Source organism: Pseudophryne corroboree, chromosome 2, assembly GCF_028390025.1.
Source record: "Pseudophryne corroboree isolate aPseCor3 chromosome 2, aPseCor3.hap2, whole genome shotgun sequence".
Classification (NCBI taxonomy): Eukaryota; Metazoa; Chordata; class Amphibia; order Anura; family Myobatrachidae; genus Pseudophryne; species Pseudophryne corroboree.
In genome coordinates, this window is record NC_086445.1 from 971,599,712 (window position 1) to 971,618,435 (window position 18,724).

General features: G+C 46.1%; 1 protein-coding gene across 5 annotated transcripts in view; it reads left to right on the plus strand.

Moving 5' to 3' along the window:
• NCAM2 (neural cell adhesion molecule 2) overlaps positions 1-18,724 on the plus strand; it is a 483,276-nt gene that overhangs the window by 216,931 nt on the left and 247,621 nt on the right. For all 5 annotated transcript variants that reach the window (XM_063956367.1, XM_063956366.1, XM_063956368.1 and 2 more), the window contains one exon: positions 10,456-10,573. In XM_063956367.1, coding sequence (XP_063812437.1) covers positions 10,456-10,573 — 118 coding nt within the window. The remainder of the gene's footprint in view (positions 1-10,455; positions 10,574-18,724) is intronic.

Sequence of the window (18,724 nt, forward strand, 5' to 3'; positions counted from 1 at the left end):
CGAGTGCCGACACAGAGGTAGCCACAGCCGTGAACTACCGCACTGTACTGTGTCTGCTGCTAATATAGACTGGTTGATAAAGAGATAGTATACTCGTAACTAGTATGTATGTATAAAGAAAGAAAAAAAAACCACGGTTAGGTGGTATATACAATTATGGACGGGCTGCCGAGTGCCGACACAGAGGTAGCCACAGCCGTGAACTACCGCACTGTACTGTGTCTGCTGCTAATATATAGACTGGTTGATAAAGAGATAGTATACTCGTAACTAGTATGTATGTATAAAGAAAGAAAAAAAAAACCACGGTTAGGTGGTATATACAATTATGGACGGGCTGCCGAGTGCCGACACAGAGGTAGCCACAGCCGTGAACTACCGCACTGTACTGTGTCTGCTGCTAATATATAGACTGGTTGATAAAGAGATAGTATACTCGTAACTAGTATATATGTATAAAGAAAGAAAAAAAAACCACGGTTAGGTGGTATATACAATTATGGACGGGCTGCCGAGTGCCGACACAGAGGTAGCCACAGCCGTGAACTACCGCACTGTACTGTGTCTGCTGCTAATATATAGACTGGTTGATAAAGAGATAGTATACTCGTAACTAGTATGTATGTATAAAGAAAGAAAAAAAAACCACGGTTAGGTGGTATATACAATTATGGACGGGCTGCCGAGTGCCGACACAGAGGTAGCCACAGCCGTGAACTACCGCACTGTACTTTGTCTGCTGCTAATATAGACTGGTTGATAAAGAGATAGTATACTCGTAACTAGTATGTATGTATAAAGAAAGAAAAAAAAACCACGGTTAGGTGGTATATACAATTATGGACGGGCTGCCGAGTGCCGACACAGAGGTAGCCACAGCCGTGAACTACCGCACTGTACTGTGTCTGCTGCTAATATATAGACTGGTTGATAAAGAGATAGTATACTCGTAACTAGTATGTATGTATAAAGAAAGAAAAAAAAACCACGGTTAGGTGGTATATACAATTATGGACGGGCTGCCGAGTGCCGACACAGAGGTAGCCACAGCCGTGAACTACCGCACTGTACTGTGTCTGCTGCTAATATATAGACTGGTTGATAAAGAGATAGTATACTCGTAACTAGTATGTATGTATAAAGAAAGAAAAAAAAACCACGGTTAGGTGGTATATACAATTATGGACGGGCTGCCGAGTGCCGACACAGAGGTAGCCACAGCCGTGAACTACCGCACTGTACTGTGTCTGCTGCTAATATATAGACTGGTTGATAAAGAGATAGTATACTCGTAACTAGTATGTATGTATAAAGAAAGAAAAAAAAACCACGGTTAGGTGGTATATACAATTATGGACGGGCTGCCGAGTGCCGACACAGAGGTAGCCACAGCCGTGAACTACCGCACTGTACTGTGTCTGCTGCTAATATATAGACTGGTTGATAAAGAGATAGTATACTCGTAACTAGTATGTATGTATAAAGAAAGAAAAAAAAACCACGGTTAGGTGGTATATACAATTATGGACGGGCTGCCGAGTGCCGACACAGAGGTAGCCACAGCCGTGAACTACCGCACTGTACTGTGTCTGCTGCTAATATAGACTGGTTGATAAAGAGATAGTATACTACTAATATTATATATACTGGTGGTCAGGTCACTGGTCACTAGTCACACTGGCAGTGGCACTCCTGCAGCAAAAGTGTGCACTGTTTAATTTTAATATAATATTATGTACTCCTGGCTCCTGCTATAACCTATAACTGGCACTGCAGTAGTGCTCCCCAGTCTCCCCCACAATTATAAGCTGTGTGAGCTGAGCAGTCAGACAGATATATAATATATATAGATGATGCAGCACACTGGCCTGAGCCTGAGCAGTGCACACAGATATGGTATGTGACTGACTGAGTCACTGTGTGTATCGCTTTTTTCAGGCAGAGAACGGATATATTAAATAAACTGCACTGTGTGTCTGGTGGTCACTCACTATATAATATATTATGTACTCCTGGCTCCTGCTATAACCTATAACTGGCACTGCAGTAGTGCTCCCCAGTCTCCCCCACAATTATAAGCTGTGTGAGCTGAGCAGTCAGACAGATATATATAATATTATTTATATATAGATAATAGATGATGCAGCACACTGGCCTGAGCCTGAGCAGTGCACACAGATATGGTATGTGACTGAGTCACTGTGTGCTGTGTATCGCTTTTTTCAGGCAGAGAACGGATTATAAATAAAACTGGTGGTCACTGGTCACTATCAGTAAAACTCTGCACTGTACTGAGTACTCCTAATGCTCCCCAAAATTAGTAAATCAAGTGTCTCTCTAATCTATTCTAAACGGAGAGGACGCCAGCCACGTCCTCTCCCTATCAATCTCAATGCACGTGTGAAAATGGCGGCGACGCGCGGCTCCTTATATAGAATCCGAGTCTCGCGATAGAATCCGAGCCTCGCGAGAATCCGACAGCGTCATGATGACGTTCGGGCGCGCTCGGGTTAACCGAGCAAGGCGGGAAGATCCGAGTCGCTCGGACCCGTGAAAAAAAACATTAAGTTCTGGCGGGTTCGGATTCAGAGAAACCGAACCCGCTCATCTCTAATATATAGTGCTACACCGTATTTACTGTTAAGTGTATTCTACTGTGTACTCAGTCACATCATACCGGATTTATTCACTGGTGTTGTGTACTGTGTATGCAGTCACATAGTACCGGATTTAGACGCTGGTGTTGTGTACTGTGTACGCTGTCACATACTAGAGGATTTATTTGCAGGTATTGTACTCTGTCTGGCTGTATCATACTCATACGCTTTGCGGTTACATTCACTGATATGTCTAACAGAAAGGGCGGGAAATCTGTGGACACTCCTGTACCATGCAGTGCATGCACCAGGGATTTGCCTGAGGGGGAAGCTTTGAATGATGGTCATTGTAATAAGTGCCATACATCTACCAGTCAGTCCACTGCTCCTGTAACCAATCAGAAGCCACCTTGGGCGGCGTTCCGTTCTCAAATATGTTTAATACACTTGTGACACGCTTTTCGCCCCCTATGGGACCTCCTGTGCCATTGCAGCCACATATCGTACCAATGGTTATTCTGCCCTGGGCGGATACTCTGTCTACCCATATACAACAATTGAATCAATCTTTGGTTAGACAAAAACCTGCCCCACGTCCCAATGCAGTTAAGGGGTCATCTAAGTGGGCCACCTCCTCCTCACAATCAACTATTATCTCAGATGATACTTCTGATGAGGATGGGAAGTATACTGATCAGTCAGACACTGATACAGTCACTTCTGATGAGGAAACTACAATGCAAGTTGATGTCCCTGACCTAGTGGAGGCTATAAAGCTGATTCTACAAATCGATGATGATGTAGATCCCACTACTGCATCTAAGAAACCTGATAAATTTAAACGTCAGAAGGTAACTAAAGTAGTCTTACCACATTCTGACCATTTTGTTTACATACGTCAGAACCCTGGACTTCTCCAGGAAATAAATTCTCCCTGTCTAAAAAGATGCTAGCTCATTATCCTCTCTTTGCTGAGTTGTGTAACAAGTGGGAAAATCCACCGCCGGTGGATTCCCATGTCACCTGTCTTCTGGTGTCATCTACTCTCTCTGTCACCACTGTCAGCTCACTGAAGGAACTGAGAGATGAGCATGTTGAAGGATGCCTGAAGTCTATTTACTCCCTTACAGGTGCTGTACATAGACCCACTGTAGCAGCCTCCTTAGCTGCAAAAGGAATTGAAGCATGGGTTCAGGTAATAGAGGAAGAGCTGCCTCAGGATATATCTGACACTGCCAGACGATATTTGTCTCATATTGCCGCCGCCTCCCACTAAATTCAGGAGGCGTCCTCTGAGGCAGGTCTAATGGCGGCCAAGGCGTCAACTACGTCCATCCTGGCTCGCCGAATTCTGTGGTTGAGGTCATGGAAGGTGGACCTTGACTCCAAAAAGACCTTGGAGGTACTCCCTTTTAATGGAGACATCCTGTTTGGGGAAGATCTGAATACGATTGTAACTGACTTAGCGGCTGTTAAGACTGTGTTTCTCCCAAATACTAATCCTTCTGCACAGAAGGCAAAGAGTACCACTTTTTATTAATTTTGACTTCAAGGGAAAGCAAATAGTCAGGCATACCCGAGACAAACTTGTGCTCCCAAAACCATTAAGCCCAAAGCAAAACAATCCTGGGCTGCCCGTCAGCCTGCTTCCAAACAAGACAAGCCTGCTACATGATGGGGCAGGCCTTCGCCTGGGGGATCCCAGGGTGGGAAGCCGACTTCTGCAATTCACCCAGAACTGGTTAAAGACCACTTCAGACGCATGGGTGCGGGAAGTCGTTTCTCACAAGTACGTAGTCTTTTTCAAGAGACGTCCTCCTCGCCAGTTCTGAATGATGGTTATCCCTTCGGACCCATTGAAGGCGCAAGTGCTATACCTGGTTGTGCTTTCCCTGCAGGATACAACAGTGCTAGAGCCGGTACCTCTGTCCCAGAGAGGCGGCGGATACCAGTAGACCCTGTTTCTTGTCCCGAAACCCAATGGGTCTTTCCGGCCTATCCTCAACCTCAAATCACTGAACAAATTTGTGTGAGTGTCCAAGTTCCATATGGAAATGCTGCACTCGATTGTACTGGCCATGTAACCTGGAGATTATATGGTATCCCTGGATATACAAGATGCCTATCTGCATATACCTATTGCCATATCGCACAGCAATATCTGCGGTTTGCTATCAGCAGCCTTCATTATCAGTTCCAGGCTCTACCGTTTGGACTGGCCACGGCCCCTCGGCTCTTCACCAAGGTTATGGCCGTGATGATGGCTCATATGAGTCGTCAGGGAATTAGGATCCTGCCGTATCTGGATGACTTGCTGATCCTGATGAACTCCCAAGATGTCCTCCTCAGTCATCTACAACTGACGGTAAATTTCCTACAAGCCCACAGGTGGCTTGTCAACTGGAAGTCCTCACTGGTCCATGCTCGGAGCATGGTGCACCTGGGGGCACTGCTGGACACACACAGTCAGAGACTGTTTCTGTCTCCAGAGAAAGTCCTGAAACTTCAGGACAGGATACAATGCTTCCTCTCTCGCCCAATAATGTTGATGCAAGTACTAGGCCTCATGGTGTCGGCGTTTGACACTGTAGTGTACGCTCAATTTCATTCCCGCCCTCTACAGAGGTAAATCCTTTCCAAGTGGGAAGGCCTGCCTCATCGGATCAGGTCTCAAATGATCTCATTGACTCCGGAGGTTCGTCTGTCACTGACCTGGTGGCTACAAGACCAGCAGTTGAGCAGGAGCCACCTCTTCTGGATTCCCAACTGGGTCCTCCTGACTACGGATGCCAATCTGAGGGGTTGTGGGCATGGTGCTGGAGCAACACTCTCTCCAGGGTCGGTGGACCAGGGAGGAATCTTTCTTCCTGATAAACATTCTGGAATTGCCCTGCCACTGATATGGAACAGGCCTGTTCAAGTACAATCAAACAACGCCACCACGGTGGCTTACATAAATCATCAAGGTGGCACTCGAAGCCGCACGGCAGTGATGGAAGTGTCAAAAATCCTTTGTTGGGCAGAACGCCATCTGACAGCAATATCCGCAGTGTTCATTCCGGGGGTCCCTTAACTGGGAAGCGGACTTCCTCAGTCATCAGAACGTGCACGCCGGAGAGTGGAGTCTTCATCAAGAAGTCTTTCAACTCCTAGTGGACAAGTGGGGCCTACCAGATGTAGACTTGATGGCCTCTCGACACAATCACAAAGTTCCGGTCTTCAGATCAAGAACAAGGAATCCTCATGCAGCATTCATGGATGCATTGGCAATTTCATGGAACTTTCGGCTGCCCTACGTATTCCCTCCAGTGTCACTCCTGCCAAGGGTACTACGGAAGTTCAAGCAGGAAGGAGGAATACTACTTCTAGTTGCTCCAGCGTGCCAGGACGACATTAGTTCTCATACCAGCAGGGTCTATTGATAGAGCATCCTCTTCTACTTCCTCAATACCCAGACTTCCTCATTCAGGACCCTTGTGTCTACCCAGACCTGGCCAGACTTGCTTTGATGGCGTGGCTCTTGAAACTTCACTCCTGAGGGCCAAAGGTTTCTCCGAGGCGGTTATCCAAACTATGCTGAAGGCCCACACCGGCTTCTGCATGGATTTATTATAGGGTCTGCTAAGAATTACAATGCTTACAAGTTTAGTACTTCCAGACTTCTGGCTTTTCTGTAAAAATGCCTGGATTTAGTATGTCGTCTGGCCTCCCTCAAGGTTCATATATATGCCTTGTCGGTGTGGTTTCAGAGAAAAATTGCGTCTATTCCTGATGTTCATACATTCACTCAGGGCGTCCTGCGGATTCAGCCTCCCTATGTCCCTCCTGTGGCTCCATGGGATTTGTCTGTTGTCCTGAATGCGCTGCAAGAGCTTCTTTGTACTGTTTTGTTTCCACAAACGTGGCTGGCCTGCGAATAAGCAAACCTTGTCCAGATGGATAAGAATGGTGATAGCACAAGCTTATGCGCAGGCTGGACTCTGGACTCAGATTCTGCTGCTATTAAAGCCCATTCTACTTGGTCTGTTGTACCTTCTTGGGCGGCCGCCGTGGCTCGTCCACAGAACAATTGTGCAAGGCTGCTACGTGGTCCTCAGTGAACATGTTAATTAGGTTCTATGCCTTTGATACTTCCGTCTCCCAGGATGCTTCCTTTGGACGCCGGGTTCTCATACCTGCTAAGGTGCGTCCCCTCCCTTGAGGAACTGCTTTAGGACATCCCTGATGTTTTCCCTGTGAAACACAGTGTACCCCACTGCAGAAAAGAAGATTTATGGTAGACTTACCATGGTTTAATCTCTTTCTGCGAGGTACACTGGGTTCCACAGGGCGCCCACCCTGACGCACTTAGCTTCTTTGGGTTTGTATGGCATTAGCCGCTGGTACCTTCTCATGTCGTGAGAACGTGGTTCTATGTGGCTAACATCTGCCTTCTCTTTTACCTGCTTCTGCATTGGACTGGTTAACTAAAACTGGACTCACAGTGCCTGGAGGCGGGGTTATATAGAGGAGGCCCCGCAATGCATCCTAGGACAGTCTAAAGCTTTAGCCTGTTGGTGCCTCTGGATCAAGATCCATCTCTACACCCCAGTGTTTTCCCTGCCCAGTGTACCTTGCAGAAAGAGATTTAACCATGGTAAGTCTACCATAAATCTCCTTTTTCCATCATCACATTACAACTCACTGTTCTCTGTTTCCCCCTCACATTACCTCTCACTCTCCACTGTTCCCCCATCACATTACCTCTCACTCTCCACTGTTCTCCCATCACATTACATCTCACTGTCCTCTGTTTCCCTCATAACATTACCTCTCACTGTCTCACCCAAATCTAACTCTCTCTGCACATGTTATATCTGCCCCCACTGCAGTGCACATGGTTTTGCCCAACTGCTAACAAAATTGCTGCTACAATCAGGTCTGAATTAGGCCCCCTCTCCTCTGTTTCCCCCTCACATTACCTCTGCTTATTCTCGTATTCTCTCCTCACATTACCTCTGCTTATACTCGTATTTCCCTCTTACATAACGTCTCACTGACCTCTGTTTCCCCCTCACATTACCTCTCACTGTTATCAGTTCCCCCTCACATTACGTCTCACTGTTCTGTGTTTCAACCTCACATTACCCCTCACTGTACTTTTTTCCCCCTCACATTACCTCTCACTGTCATCTATTCCCTCCCCTCACATTACCTCTTACTGTCCTCTGTTCCTTCTCACATTACGTATCACTGTCCTCTGTTTCCCTCTAACCATAGGCGTGCAATGTGTGCCATGCACACTGGCCCCTGGGTCCAGGGGCAGCTCACACTGCACACACACTGCATCCATTTTTAAAACTTAAGGTGTATACACACGGAAAGATACGTGCTTAAATTCTAAGCAATCTGACTAGTTTGCTCAGCAATAAAACACGGATATCTCCATATGTAGGGTTCTGGCGACAGTGATGCGCGGTTCCGCGCGTCCCTATCACCTGCTCTAGATTTGAAAATCTAGTGAGATTGCTTATTTCACCGCTGGGTGAAATGAGCGTTTCCCCTTAAGCTCAGCATTCATCGTTTCTGTAGTCCAGTGTCAGGCACTGTTGTCGCGGCAAAAATAGCCTCCAAAATGGCCACTGCGCATGCGCAGTAGCCAAATTGGTCTCCAGGCGCCATGTTTTTGGAGACATGCACAATGCCGGAGACTACTGCAACTTACAGAGGAGGGGCCTACTCAGATGTGCTCACGAGCCCCCTCCTCTGTTAAAACGCCTGCTCCTCACATTACCTATTACTGTCCTCTGTTTTCCCCCTCACATTACCTCTCACTGTGCTGTTTCCCCCTCACATTACCTCTCACTGTCCTCTTTTTAACCCTCACATTACCACTCACTATGCTCTGTTTGTCCTCTCACATTAACGTTCACTGTCCTTTGTTTCCACTCTCACATTACCTTTCACAATCCTGTTTTCCCCCTCACATTACCTTTCACAATCCTGTTTTCCCCCTCACATTACCTTTCACAATCCTGTTTTCCCCCTCACATTACCTTTCACAATCCTGTTTCCCCCTCACATTACCTCTCACTAGCCTCTGTTTCCTCCCTCACATTAACTCTCACTAGCCTCTGTTTCCTCCCTCACATTACCTCTTACTAGCCTCTGTTTCCTCCCTCACATTACCTCTCAAAAGCCTGGTTCCACACTCACACTACCTCTCAGGATGCTTTGTTTTCCCTCTCAAATTACCTCTCACAATACTGTTATCCCCTGAAAACTGAGAGACCCTTGTGTCAGAGAGTGACAGAGAAAGAAGGAGGGGAAACAGAGTGAGGGAGAGACAGACAGACAGACAGACAGAAAGAGAAATGAAGGATACAGATATGTCTTTATAACACTATGACCCATATAGCTCGTCTTGGCTTGCCAGGTGCCACATGATTCAGTCATTTTGAGCGTCTTATTTTGCTCAAAATGTGCATGCTATTTGCATAATTAAAACAACTGTAAGTGACAGAACTGCATTACTAGCACACACTGTCCACTGTGGTGTGCGACATTTGTACATTTGTATGTGACTGTGCCTGAATCTGTGTTAAAAGGGCGATAATCCGAGCAGCCGCCATTTTGTCTTTGTTTTTTCAAATGTTTTTGCTTTAACTTTGTGATGTACATCATGTATTACACCAATTCATTTGTGGCTAAAGTAGGATGACCATATTATCCCTTTAACCTGGGACACTCGTGAATTACACAGGTTCTGTGGCTGCTTAAAACCAGGTGAAATGCAGGCGGCTTGTAGTCAGCCAGCCACAGAACCTGTGTAATTCATGAGTGTGCCAGGTCAAAGGGATAATATTTTTTGAAAAAACAAAAACAAAGTGGCAAAGTGGCATACAAATAGCAGCCTAGTGTTTCTGCCTAGTGTCTCTGGTAAATATTGAGTGACATTTTGTTGCTTCTACAATACAACTAAGATGCAAAATATACAGAAAGATATGTCTCGGAAAGCCTCAGTCACACCTGGCGTCATGCGACATATGGTGTAAAGATAAAAAGTATGAAAAAACCTGGCACAACTGGGCAGAACAGTTAGCAACCTGGTGAACATTGGATTCAACATACAATACTAGTATAGTACACAGATTACAGATATATAGTAAGGAGTCCACTCGTGACAGGTCCACAACTTGGGCCAGCACAGAATTGGAGTTTGAAGGTCTTCCTTAACAATTCGCAAATAAAAATAATGTATACACTTCTCACATGCAATATAAACATAAATATTGAAGACACGTTAAGTTTACAGTCTATATAAATCTTGCCTTACAATAGATTACAACTACAGTAGCTATGCCTGCAAGTGTGTGAAACAATATATAGACAATGGAAGAATAGTTTAGTCCTGGAACACTAAAATGTATTCATCGTTAAGGTGTTTATTTACTAAGCCTTGAATGGAGATAAAGCAGACAGAGATAAAGTGTCAGCCAATCAGCTCCTGTCACTTTTCAAACCCTGACTGTGGCATGACAGTTGGGAGCTGATTGGCTGGTACTTTATCTTCATCCACTTTATCTCTATCCAGACCCCTAGATCTCCAATATCCAAAGGATATTTGATTCTTAATTACTGTAGTTATACCACAAACCATCCACCCCCAAAATGCTTAATTTTAAGATCTAACAGCATTTTGTGCAATTTGCCATTTGCTGTTATCTGATAAAAATGTCCATATTACAGTATAATATTGTAAAATGCCATGCTATTAAATATCTTTCACTATGATTATCTTCTGAAAATCCCCCTATACTGTATATGAAATACCATACAGTATTTTATTGGCTAACATGTATTTCTTATATTCATTCAGTGCCTCCAGCTATCTTAATTCAACAAAGATCGTTCAATGCAACTGCAGATCGACAAGAGGATATGACCTTATTTTGCAGAGCCACAGGCTCTCCCAAACCTCATATTAGCTGGTACAGGTAAGCCAATTTTCTCCACATATATTATATTGTATATACTTATATGAACTTGTAATCACTGTAAGCTAAACAGAGAATGAATGTTGACTGATAAGACTCCAGTATATATATATATACCAAAATATTTTTTTAATTATTATTATTATTATTATTATTATTATTATTATTATTATTATTATTTTTCTCTGCTTTGGCATATTGTCTAAGAGACACGTTTTTGAATCACGATGCCCTACAATATCACAATTTTTTCACAGCACCCTTAGACCAAAAGTTTGTTACTTAGAAATTCTTTAACAATTAAATGCTACAAGGGAGGGTTAGGGTGCCAGTGAGGGGAGGTAAGAATACTTTCCCCTGTTGGGATTCTGATCATAGGAATGCCGCTTTCGGTATTCTGACCGCCAGTAACCCAACCGGCGGCATTTCAATCCCAACCTGTTTATATGTCATCCTTAGGGTCAGTTATGTGGTGAATATTTGCTTCTGTTCGTCCACATATTTTATGACTGGAAGCCACAAGCACTGGTTTTGCCTATTACATTGATCATAAATAATTTGAATTGGACCTGAACACCAGGGAGCCACGCCACCCAGTTTGGGAACCACTAGTCTAAGCCTTTAAATCTACTATACAATGTGTAGCTATTGTCGTTTTGAATTAGTGTCTGGAATCAGTATTTATAAAGACTTCATAAGTGAACTCGGAACAGGCTGGTGTGAGGGAGGCGTGGAGAACGACAGCAGCTTTTAGTGAAGTGGGTTGGAAACTCGAAGGAAAGATGCTTCCCTGAGGAGCTTTGTGTAAGGAAACTAAGAGGGAGCAGCTAACAAGTTACAATATTATAAACAATGTTTTCTAGTTTCTTCCTAACTCCTACAACTCCCCCAGCTCACTGACAAAGCTTCTCCCTCTCCCTGACAAGATCATCCTTAGCTCAGAAGGCTCAGATAACGCTAGATAGGATAAGAATGTACATTTGGTGCCTGCTGGATATTTCATTTTACATTTGTTAGACTGAATCGTTAGTGTCTGCCGAACACTCTACTCTGTCTGCCGTCATGTGATCTACAGTACTGTCTAAATTTACCTGAAGAGTCTGCAGGCCTACACTAGCTGAGAGACAGCCATCTCCCGTGTGTGGCATGATTGACTCTGACAGTGGCTATTCCATGGAGAAATAAATACTGAGCACTACTGTAGTTCGTCATAATATTAATTATTAACAAGGCGGAAGTATTTGTCAATCACGTGAGGAAAGATATGTGTAGAATAGCTACATATGTCTCATTCGGGATGGGTACTGTATGCGTGACCGGGGGTCAGGCTGGTCACCATGCCGACGCCGGGATCCCGGAATCAAGATGGCCAACGTGGGGGGGAGCAACAACCCCTTGCGGGCTCGGTGGCTAGGGAATAGTCCCTGCTGGATGGCATGTCGACTGTCGGGATTCACAGGGGGCGAGATGTAGGGGAGGTATTGTGACCGGTAGTCTCCTGACCAGTGGTCACATAACTGTATCCATATCATTCTCCATGGTTCTGCTGAAATATCCATGTTCACCCTACCATAAATCTTGCACCCCAGTAAGGATAGTGGGCCTGATTTAGATGTGGTTGGTCTTCCTGCTGCTGGCGTTGCTGTCTTTTTGCCGTATGCAGGTGCAGTTATATGCTAATAAGGGCACAAGCTATCCTGAGCTTTGCTGATACATCGGTACCATCGTCACAAATCAAGTCATGTAGCAGAGTCTGAGTGCCTCTTTAGATGTGCAGGCTGAGCTGCTGCCCCGGGAAACAGAGGGCCGTCCAGCAGCAAGTAAGATCGCAACCGCTAATTTATGCACGGTCAGAAAATGCTCTCTGAATGGCCACGACACGCCTGCGTTTAGATGATCACTCCCCGTTTCCACCCCCAAACGCTGTGTTCCTGTCACTCACTCTGCTACTAAATCCTCAGCATGACCGCAATTGTAATTCACTCTCTGCGCGATTGGCCCAGACGCATGCGCAGTTGGCCCAGGCACATGCTCAGTAAGAAAATATCAACAATAGCAATGTACAATTGCAGCAATGCAACCACATCTGAATCCGGTCCAGTGTGATCAGCAGGAGAAGCTTACACAGTAAAATGTTATTTCTCTGACGTCCTAAGTGGATGCTGGGACTCCGTAAGGACCATGGGGAATAGCGGCTCCGCAGGAGACTGGTCACAACTAAAGAAAGCTTTAGGACTACCTGGTGTGCACTGGCTCCTCCCACTATGACCCTCCTCCAGACCTCAGTTAGAATCTTGTGCCCGGCTGAGCTGGATGCACACTAGGGGCTCTCCTGAGCTCCTAGAAAAGAAAGTATATTTTAGGTTTTTTATTTTCAGTGAGATCTGCTGGCAACAGGCTCACCGCTACGAGGGACTAAGGGGAGAAGAAGCGAACCTACCTGACTGGAGATAGTTTGGGCTTCTTAGGCTACTGGACACCATTAGCTCCAGAGGTATCGAACACAGGACCCGACCTCGATCGTTCGGTCCCGGAGCCGCGCCGCCGTCCCCCTTACAGAGCCAGAAGCATGAAGATGGTCCTGGAAATCGGCGGCAGAAGACTTCGGTCTTCAACAAGGTAGCGCACAGCACTGCAGCTGTGCGCCATTGCTCCTCATGCACACCTCACACTCCGGTCACTGATGGGTGCAGGGCGCTGGGGGGGGGGGGCTCCCTGAGCAGCAATATGAATACCTTGGCTGGCAAAAAATCACAATATATAGTCCCAGAGGCTATATATGTGATAAATACCCCTGCCAGAATCCATAAAAAAAGCGGGAGAAAAGTCAGCCGAAAAAGGGGCGGGGCTATCTCCCTCAGCACACTGGCGCCATTTTTTCTTCACAGTGCAGCTGGAAGACAGCTCCCCAGGCTCTCCCCTGTAGTTTTCAGGCTCAAAGGGTTAAAAAGAGAGGGGGGGCACTAAATTTAGGCGCAATATGTGTATACAAGCAGCTATTGGGGGAAAAATCACTCAGTTATAGTGTTAATCCCTGCATTATATAGCGCTCTGGTATGTGCTGGCATACTCTCTCTCTGTCTCCCCAAAGGACTTTGTGGGGTCCTGTCCTCAGTCAGAGCATTCCCTGTGTGTGTGCAGTGTGTCGGTACGGCTGTGTTGACATGTTGGATGAGGAAGGTTATGTGGAGGCGGAGCAGAGGCCGATAAATGGGATGTCGCCCCCTGTGGGGCCGACATCAGAGTGGATGGATAGGTGGAACGTATTAACCGACAATGTCAACTCCTTACATAAAAGGCTAGATGACGTAACAGCTGTGGGACAGCCGGCTTCTCAGCCCGCGCCTGCCCAGGCGTCTCAAAGGCCATCAGGGGCTTAAAAAACGCCCGTTACCTCAGATGGCAGACACAGATGTCGACACGGAGTCTGACTCCAGTGTCGACGAGATTGAGACATATACACAATCCACTTAGGAACATCCGTTGCATGATCTCGGCAATGAAAAATGTGTTACACATTTCTGACATGAACCCAAGTACCACATAAAAGGGGTTTTATGTTTGGGGAGAAAAAGCAGCCAGTGTTTTGTTCCCCCATCAGATGAGTGAATGAAGTGTGTAAAGAAGCGTGGGTTCCCCCGATAAGAAACTGGTAATTTCTAAAAAGTTACTGATGGCGTACCCTTTCCCGCCAGAGGATAGGTCACGTTGGGAGATATCCCCTAGAGTGGATAAGGCGCTCACACGTTTGTCAAAAAAGGTGGCACTGCCGTCTTAGGATACGGCCACTTTGAAGGAGCCTGCTGATAAAAAGCAGGAGGCTATCCTGAAGTCTGTATATACACACTCAGGTACTATACTGAGACCTGCAATTGCCTCAGCATGAATAGTGCTGCTGCAGCGTGGTCTGATACCCTGTCAGATAATATTAATACCCTAGACAGAGATAATATTTTGCTAACATAGAGCATATTAAAGACGTCGTCTTATATATGAGGGATGCACAGAGGGATATTTGCCGGCTGGCATCCAGAATTAAGGCAATGTCCATTCTGCCAGGAGGGTATTAGAGACCCGGCAGTGGACAGGTGATGCTGACTTTAAAAGGCACATGGAGATTCTGCCTTATAAGGGTGAGGAATTGTTTGGGGATGGTCTCTGGGACCTCGTATCCACAGCAACAGCTGGGAAGAAAACATTTTACCTCAGGTTTCCTTACAGCCTAAGAAAGCACCGTATTTTCAGGTACAGTCCTTTCGGCTTCAGAAAAGCAAGCGGGTCAAAGGCGCTTCCTTTCTGCACAGAGACAAGGGAAGAAGGAAAAAGCTGCACCAGACAGCCAGTTTCCAGGATCAAAAATCTTCCCCCGCTTCCTCTGAGTCCACCGCATGACGCTGGGGCTCCACAGGTGGAGACAAGTGCGGTGGGGGCGCGTCTCGGGAACTTCAGGGACCAGTGGGCTTGTCCACAGGTGGATCCCTAGGTTCTGCAAGTAGTCTCACAGGGATACAAGCTGGAGTTCGAGGCGACTCCCCCTCGCCGTTACCTCACATCAGCCTTGCCTGCTGCCCTCGGAGAAAGGGAGGTAGTACTGGCGGCAATTCACAAGCTGTACTTCCAGCAGGTGAAATCAAGGGACCCCTCCTTCAACAAGGCCGGGGTTACTATTCCAAAATGTTTGGGGTACCGAAACCAGACGGTTCGGTGAGACCCATTCTAAAATTGAAATCCTTGAACACTTATATACGAAGGTTCAAGTTCAAAATGGAATCGCTCAGGGCGATTATTGCAAGCCTGGAGAATTTCATGGTATCACTGGACATCAAGGATGCATACCTGCATGTCCCTATTTACCCTCCTCACCAGGAGTACCTCAAAATTGTGGTACAAGATTGTCATTACCAATTCCAGATGTTGCCGTTGGTCTGTCCCCGGCACCGAGGGTATTTACCAAGGTAATGGCCGAAATAATTATCCCGTACTTGGACGATCTCCTTATAAAGACGAGGTCCAGGGAGCAGTTGTTAGTCGGAGTAGCACTATCTCGGGAAGTGCTACAACAGCACAGCTGGATTCTGAATATTCCAAAGTCGCAGCTGGTTCCTACGACGCGTCTACTGTTCCTGGGTATGGTTCTGGACACAGAACAGGAAAAAGGGTTTCTCCCAGAGGAGAAGGCCAAGGAGTTGTCATCTCTAGTCAGAGACCTCCTAATACAAATACAGGTGTCGGTGCATCAATGCACGCGAGCCCTGGGAAAGATGGTAGCTTCTTACGAAGAAATTCCATTCGGCAGGTTCCATGAAAGGATCTTCCAGTGGGATCTGTTGGACAAGTGGTCCAGGTCGCATCTTCAGATGCATCGGCGGATAACCCTGTCTCCAAGGGCCAGGGTGTCGCTGTTGTGGTGGCTGCAGAGTGTTCATCTTCGAGAGGGCCGCAGATTCGGCATCCAGGACTGGGTCCTGGTGACCACGGATGCCAGCCTTCGAGGCTGGGGGGCAGTCACACAGGGAAGAAACTTCCCAGAACTATGGAAAAGTCAGGAGACTTCCCTACACATAAATATTCTGGAACTAAGGGCCATTTACAATGCCCTAGACCCCTGCTTCAACACCGGCCGGTGCTGATCCAGTCAGACAACATAATAATAAGAAGGAGAGGAGTAAAAACTATACTCATTGTTCCGGATAGGCCAAGAAGAGCTTGGTACACAGAACTCCAAGAAATGATCTCAGAGGACCCATGGCCTCTGCCGCTCAGACAGGACCTGCTGCAGCAGGGGGCCTGTCTGTTCCAAGACGTACCGCGGCTGCGTTTGACGGCATGACGGTTGAACGCCGCATCCTGAAGGAAAAGGGCATTCCGGAGGAAGTTATCCCTACGCTAATTAAAGCTAGGAAAGAAGTAAACTCAAACCATTATCACCGCATATGGCGGAAATATGTTGCGTGCTGTGAGGCCAGGAAGGCCCCAACGGAGGAATTTCAGCTAGGTCGATTTCTGCACTTCCTACAGTCAGGGGTGACTATGGGCCTAAAATTGGGTTCCATTAAGGTCCAGATTTCAGCTCTATCAATTTTCTTCCAAAATAGAACTGGCTTCACTGCCTGAAGTTCAGACTTTTGTTAAGGGAGTGCTGCATAGTCAGCCCCCGTTTTGTGCCTCCAGTGGCACCGTGGGATCTCAACGTGGTGTTGGATTTCCTGAAGTCGCATTGGGTTGAGCCACTTAAATCCGTGGAGCTAAAATACCTCACGTGGAAAATGGTCATGCTGTTGGCCTTGGCGTCGGCCAGGCGTGTATCAGAATTGGCGGCTTTGTCATGCAAAGGCCCTTATCTGATTTTTTATATGGATAAGGCGGAATTGAGGACTCGTTCCCAATTCCTTCCTAAGGTGGTATCAGTTTTTCATGTGAACCAACCTATTGTGGTGCCTGCGGCTACTTGGGACTTGGAGGATTCCAAGTTACTGGACGTAGTCAGGGCCCTGAAAAATATATGTTTCCAGGACGGGTGGAGTCAGGAAAACTGACTCTCTATTTATCCTGTATGCACCCAACAAGCTGGGTGCTCCTGCTTCTAAGCAGACTATTGCTCGCTGGATCTGTAGCACGATTCAACTTGCACATTCTGCGGCTGGACTGCCGCACCCTAAATCTGTAAAAGCCCATTCCACGAGGAAAGTGGGCTCTTCTTGGGCGGCTGCCCGAGGGGTCTCGGCTTTACAAATTTGCCGAGCTGTTACTTGGTTGGGTTCAAACATTTTTGCAAGAGTCTACAAGTTTGATACCCTGGCTGAGGAGGACCTAGAAGTTTGCTCATTCGGCGCTGCAGAGTCATCCGCACTCTCCCGCCCGTTTGGGAGCTTTGGTATAATCCCCATGGTCCTTACGGAGTCCCAGCATCCACTTAGGACGTCAGAGAAAATAAGATTTTACTCACCGGTAAATCTATTTCTCGTAGTCCGTAGTGGATGCTGGGCGCCCATCCCAAGTGCGGATTGTCTGCAATACTTGTATATAGTTATTGCCTAACTAAGGGTTATTGTTGAGCCATCTGTTGAGAGGCTCAGTTATATTTCATACTGTTAACTGGGTATAGTATCACGAGTTATACGGTGTGATTGGTGTGGCTGGTATGAGTCTTACCCGGGATTCAAAATCCTTCCTTATTGTGTCAGCTCTTCCGGGCACAGTATCCTAACTGAGGTCTGGAGGAGGGTCATAGTGGGAGGAGCCAGTGCACACCAGGTAGTCCTAAAGCTTTCTTTAGTTGTGCCCAGTCTCCTGCGGAGCCGCTATTCCCCATGGTCCTTACGGAGTCCCATCATCCACTACAGACTACGAGAAATAAATTTACCGGTGAGTAAAATCTTATTTTCCTTATAGAAGAAGGACTAATACATCTTTTCACTGTAAGTGGGACAGATGGACTCTGGTGCATCCGGGTGCAGAAATGGTGGAGCCCGTTGACAAGCAGAGTGTGTAGCCTTTTTTTTTTTTTTTTGGCCAAGGCCGACGCCCTCTGACACCTTCCTACTTATTATGGTGATGTTATAATTTTTCTTGTATACACATTCCCATATGTGACTTCTCTCCTACTCATGTATAATAATGAGTTAATGGCGGTATTGTTGTAGTGATCAGACCAAGTATTCTGAGACCTTTTCCCTTCTTCAATTGCCTTGTGTATTGTAATGTAAAATACTGTAGCTTTTACTGACCAGTATAATGTACTGTTTTGTACGTTGAATGTTTTGATTTGTTTTTGTTTTCCCCTTTTTTTTTTTTTCTTTTCTCTTTTTACTTCTGTAACTATATGCAAAATCTAATAAAAAATACATGATTAAAAAAAAATATTAAAAATCATTTAATAATCTAAAAAAAAACCAAAAACAATAGCCAATAACCCCATGACTGGAAAGGTTGAAGACTCATAGTGAAGGCACCTACCATAGATGGCAATATACTGTAGTTGGTAATATTGCCATGCTGCAATGTATTTTACTAAAATAATGTGAAAAATGGTGTTTCCACACTTTCCTGCTGCTCCTGTGCAGGGCCGTCTTTTCGTATGGGCTCAATGGGCTCTTTCCCAAGGGCCCCAGGAGTCTAAGGGCCCTAGGCTGATAGCTGAGGGTCCCCTCT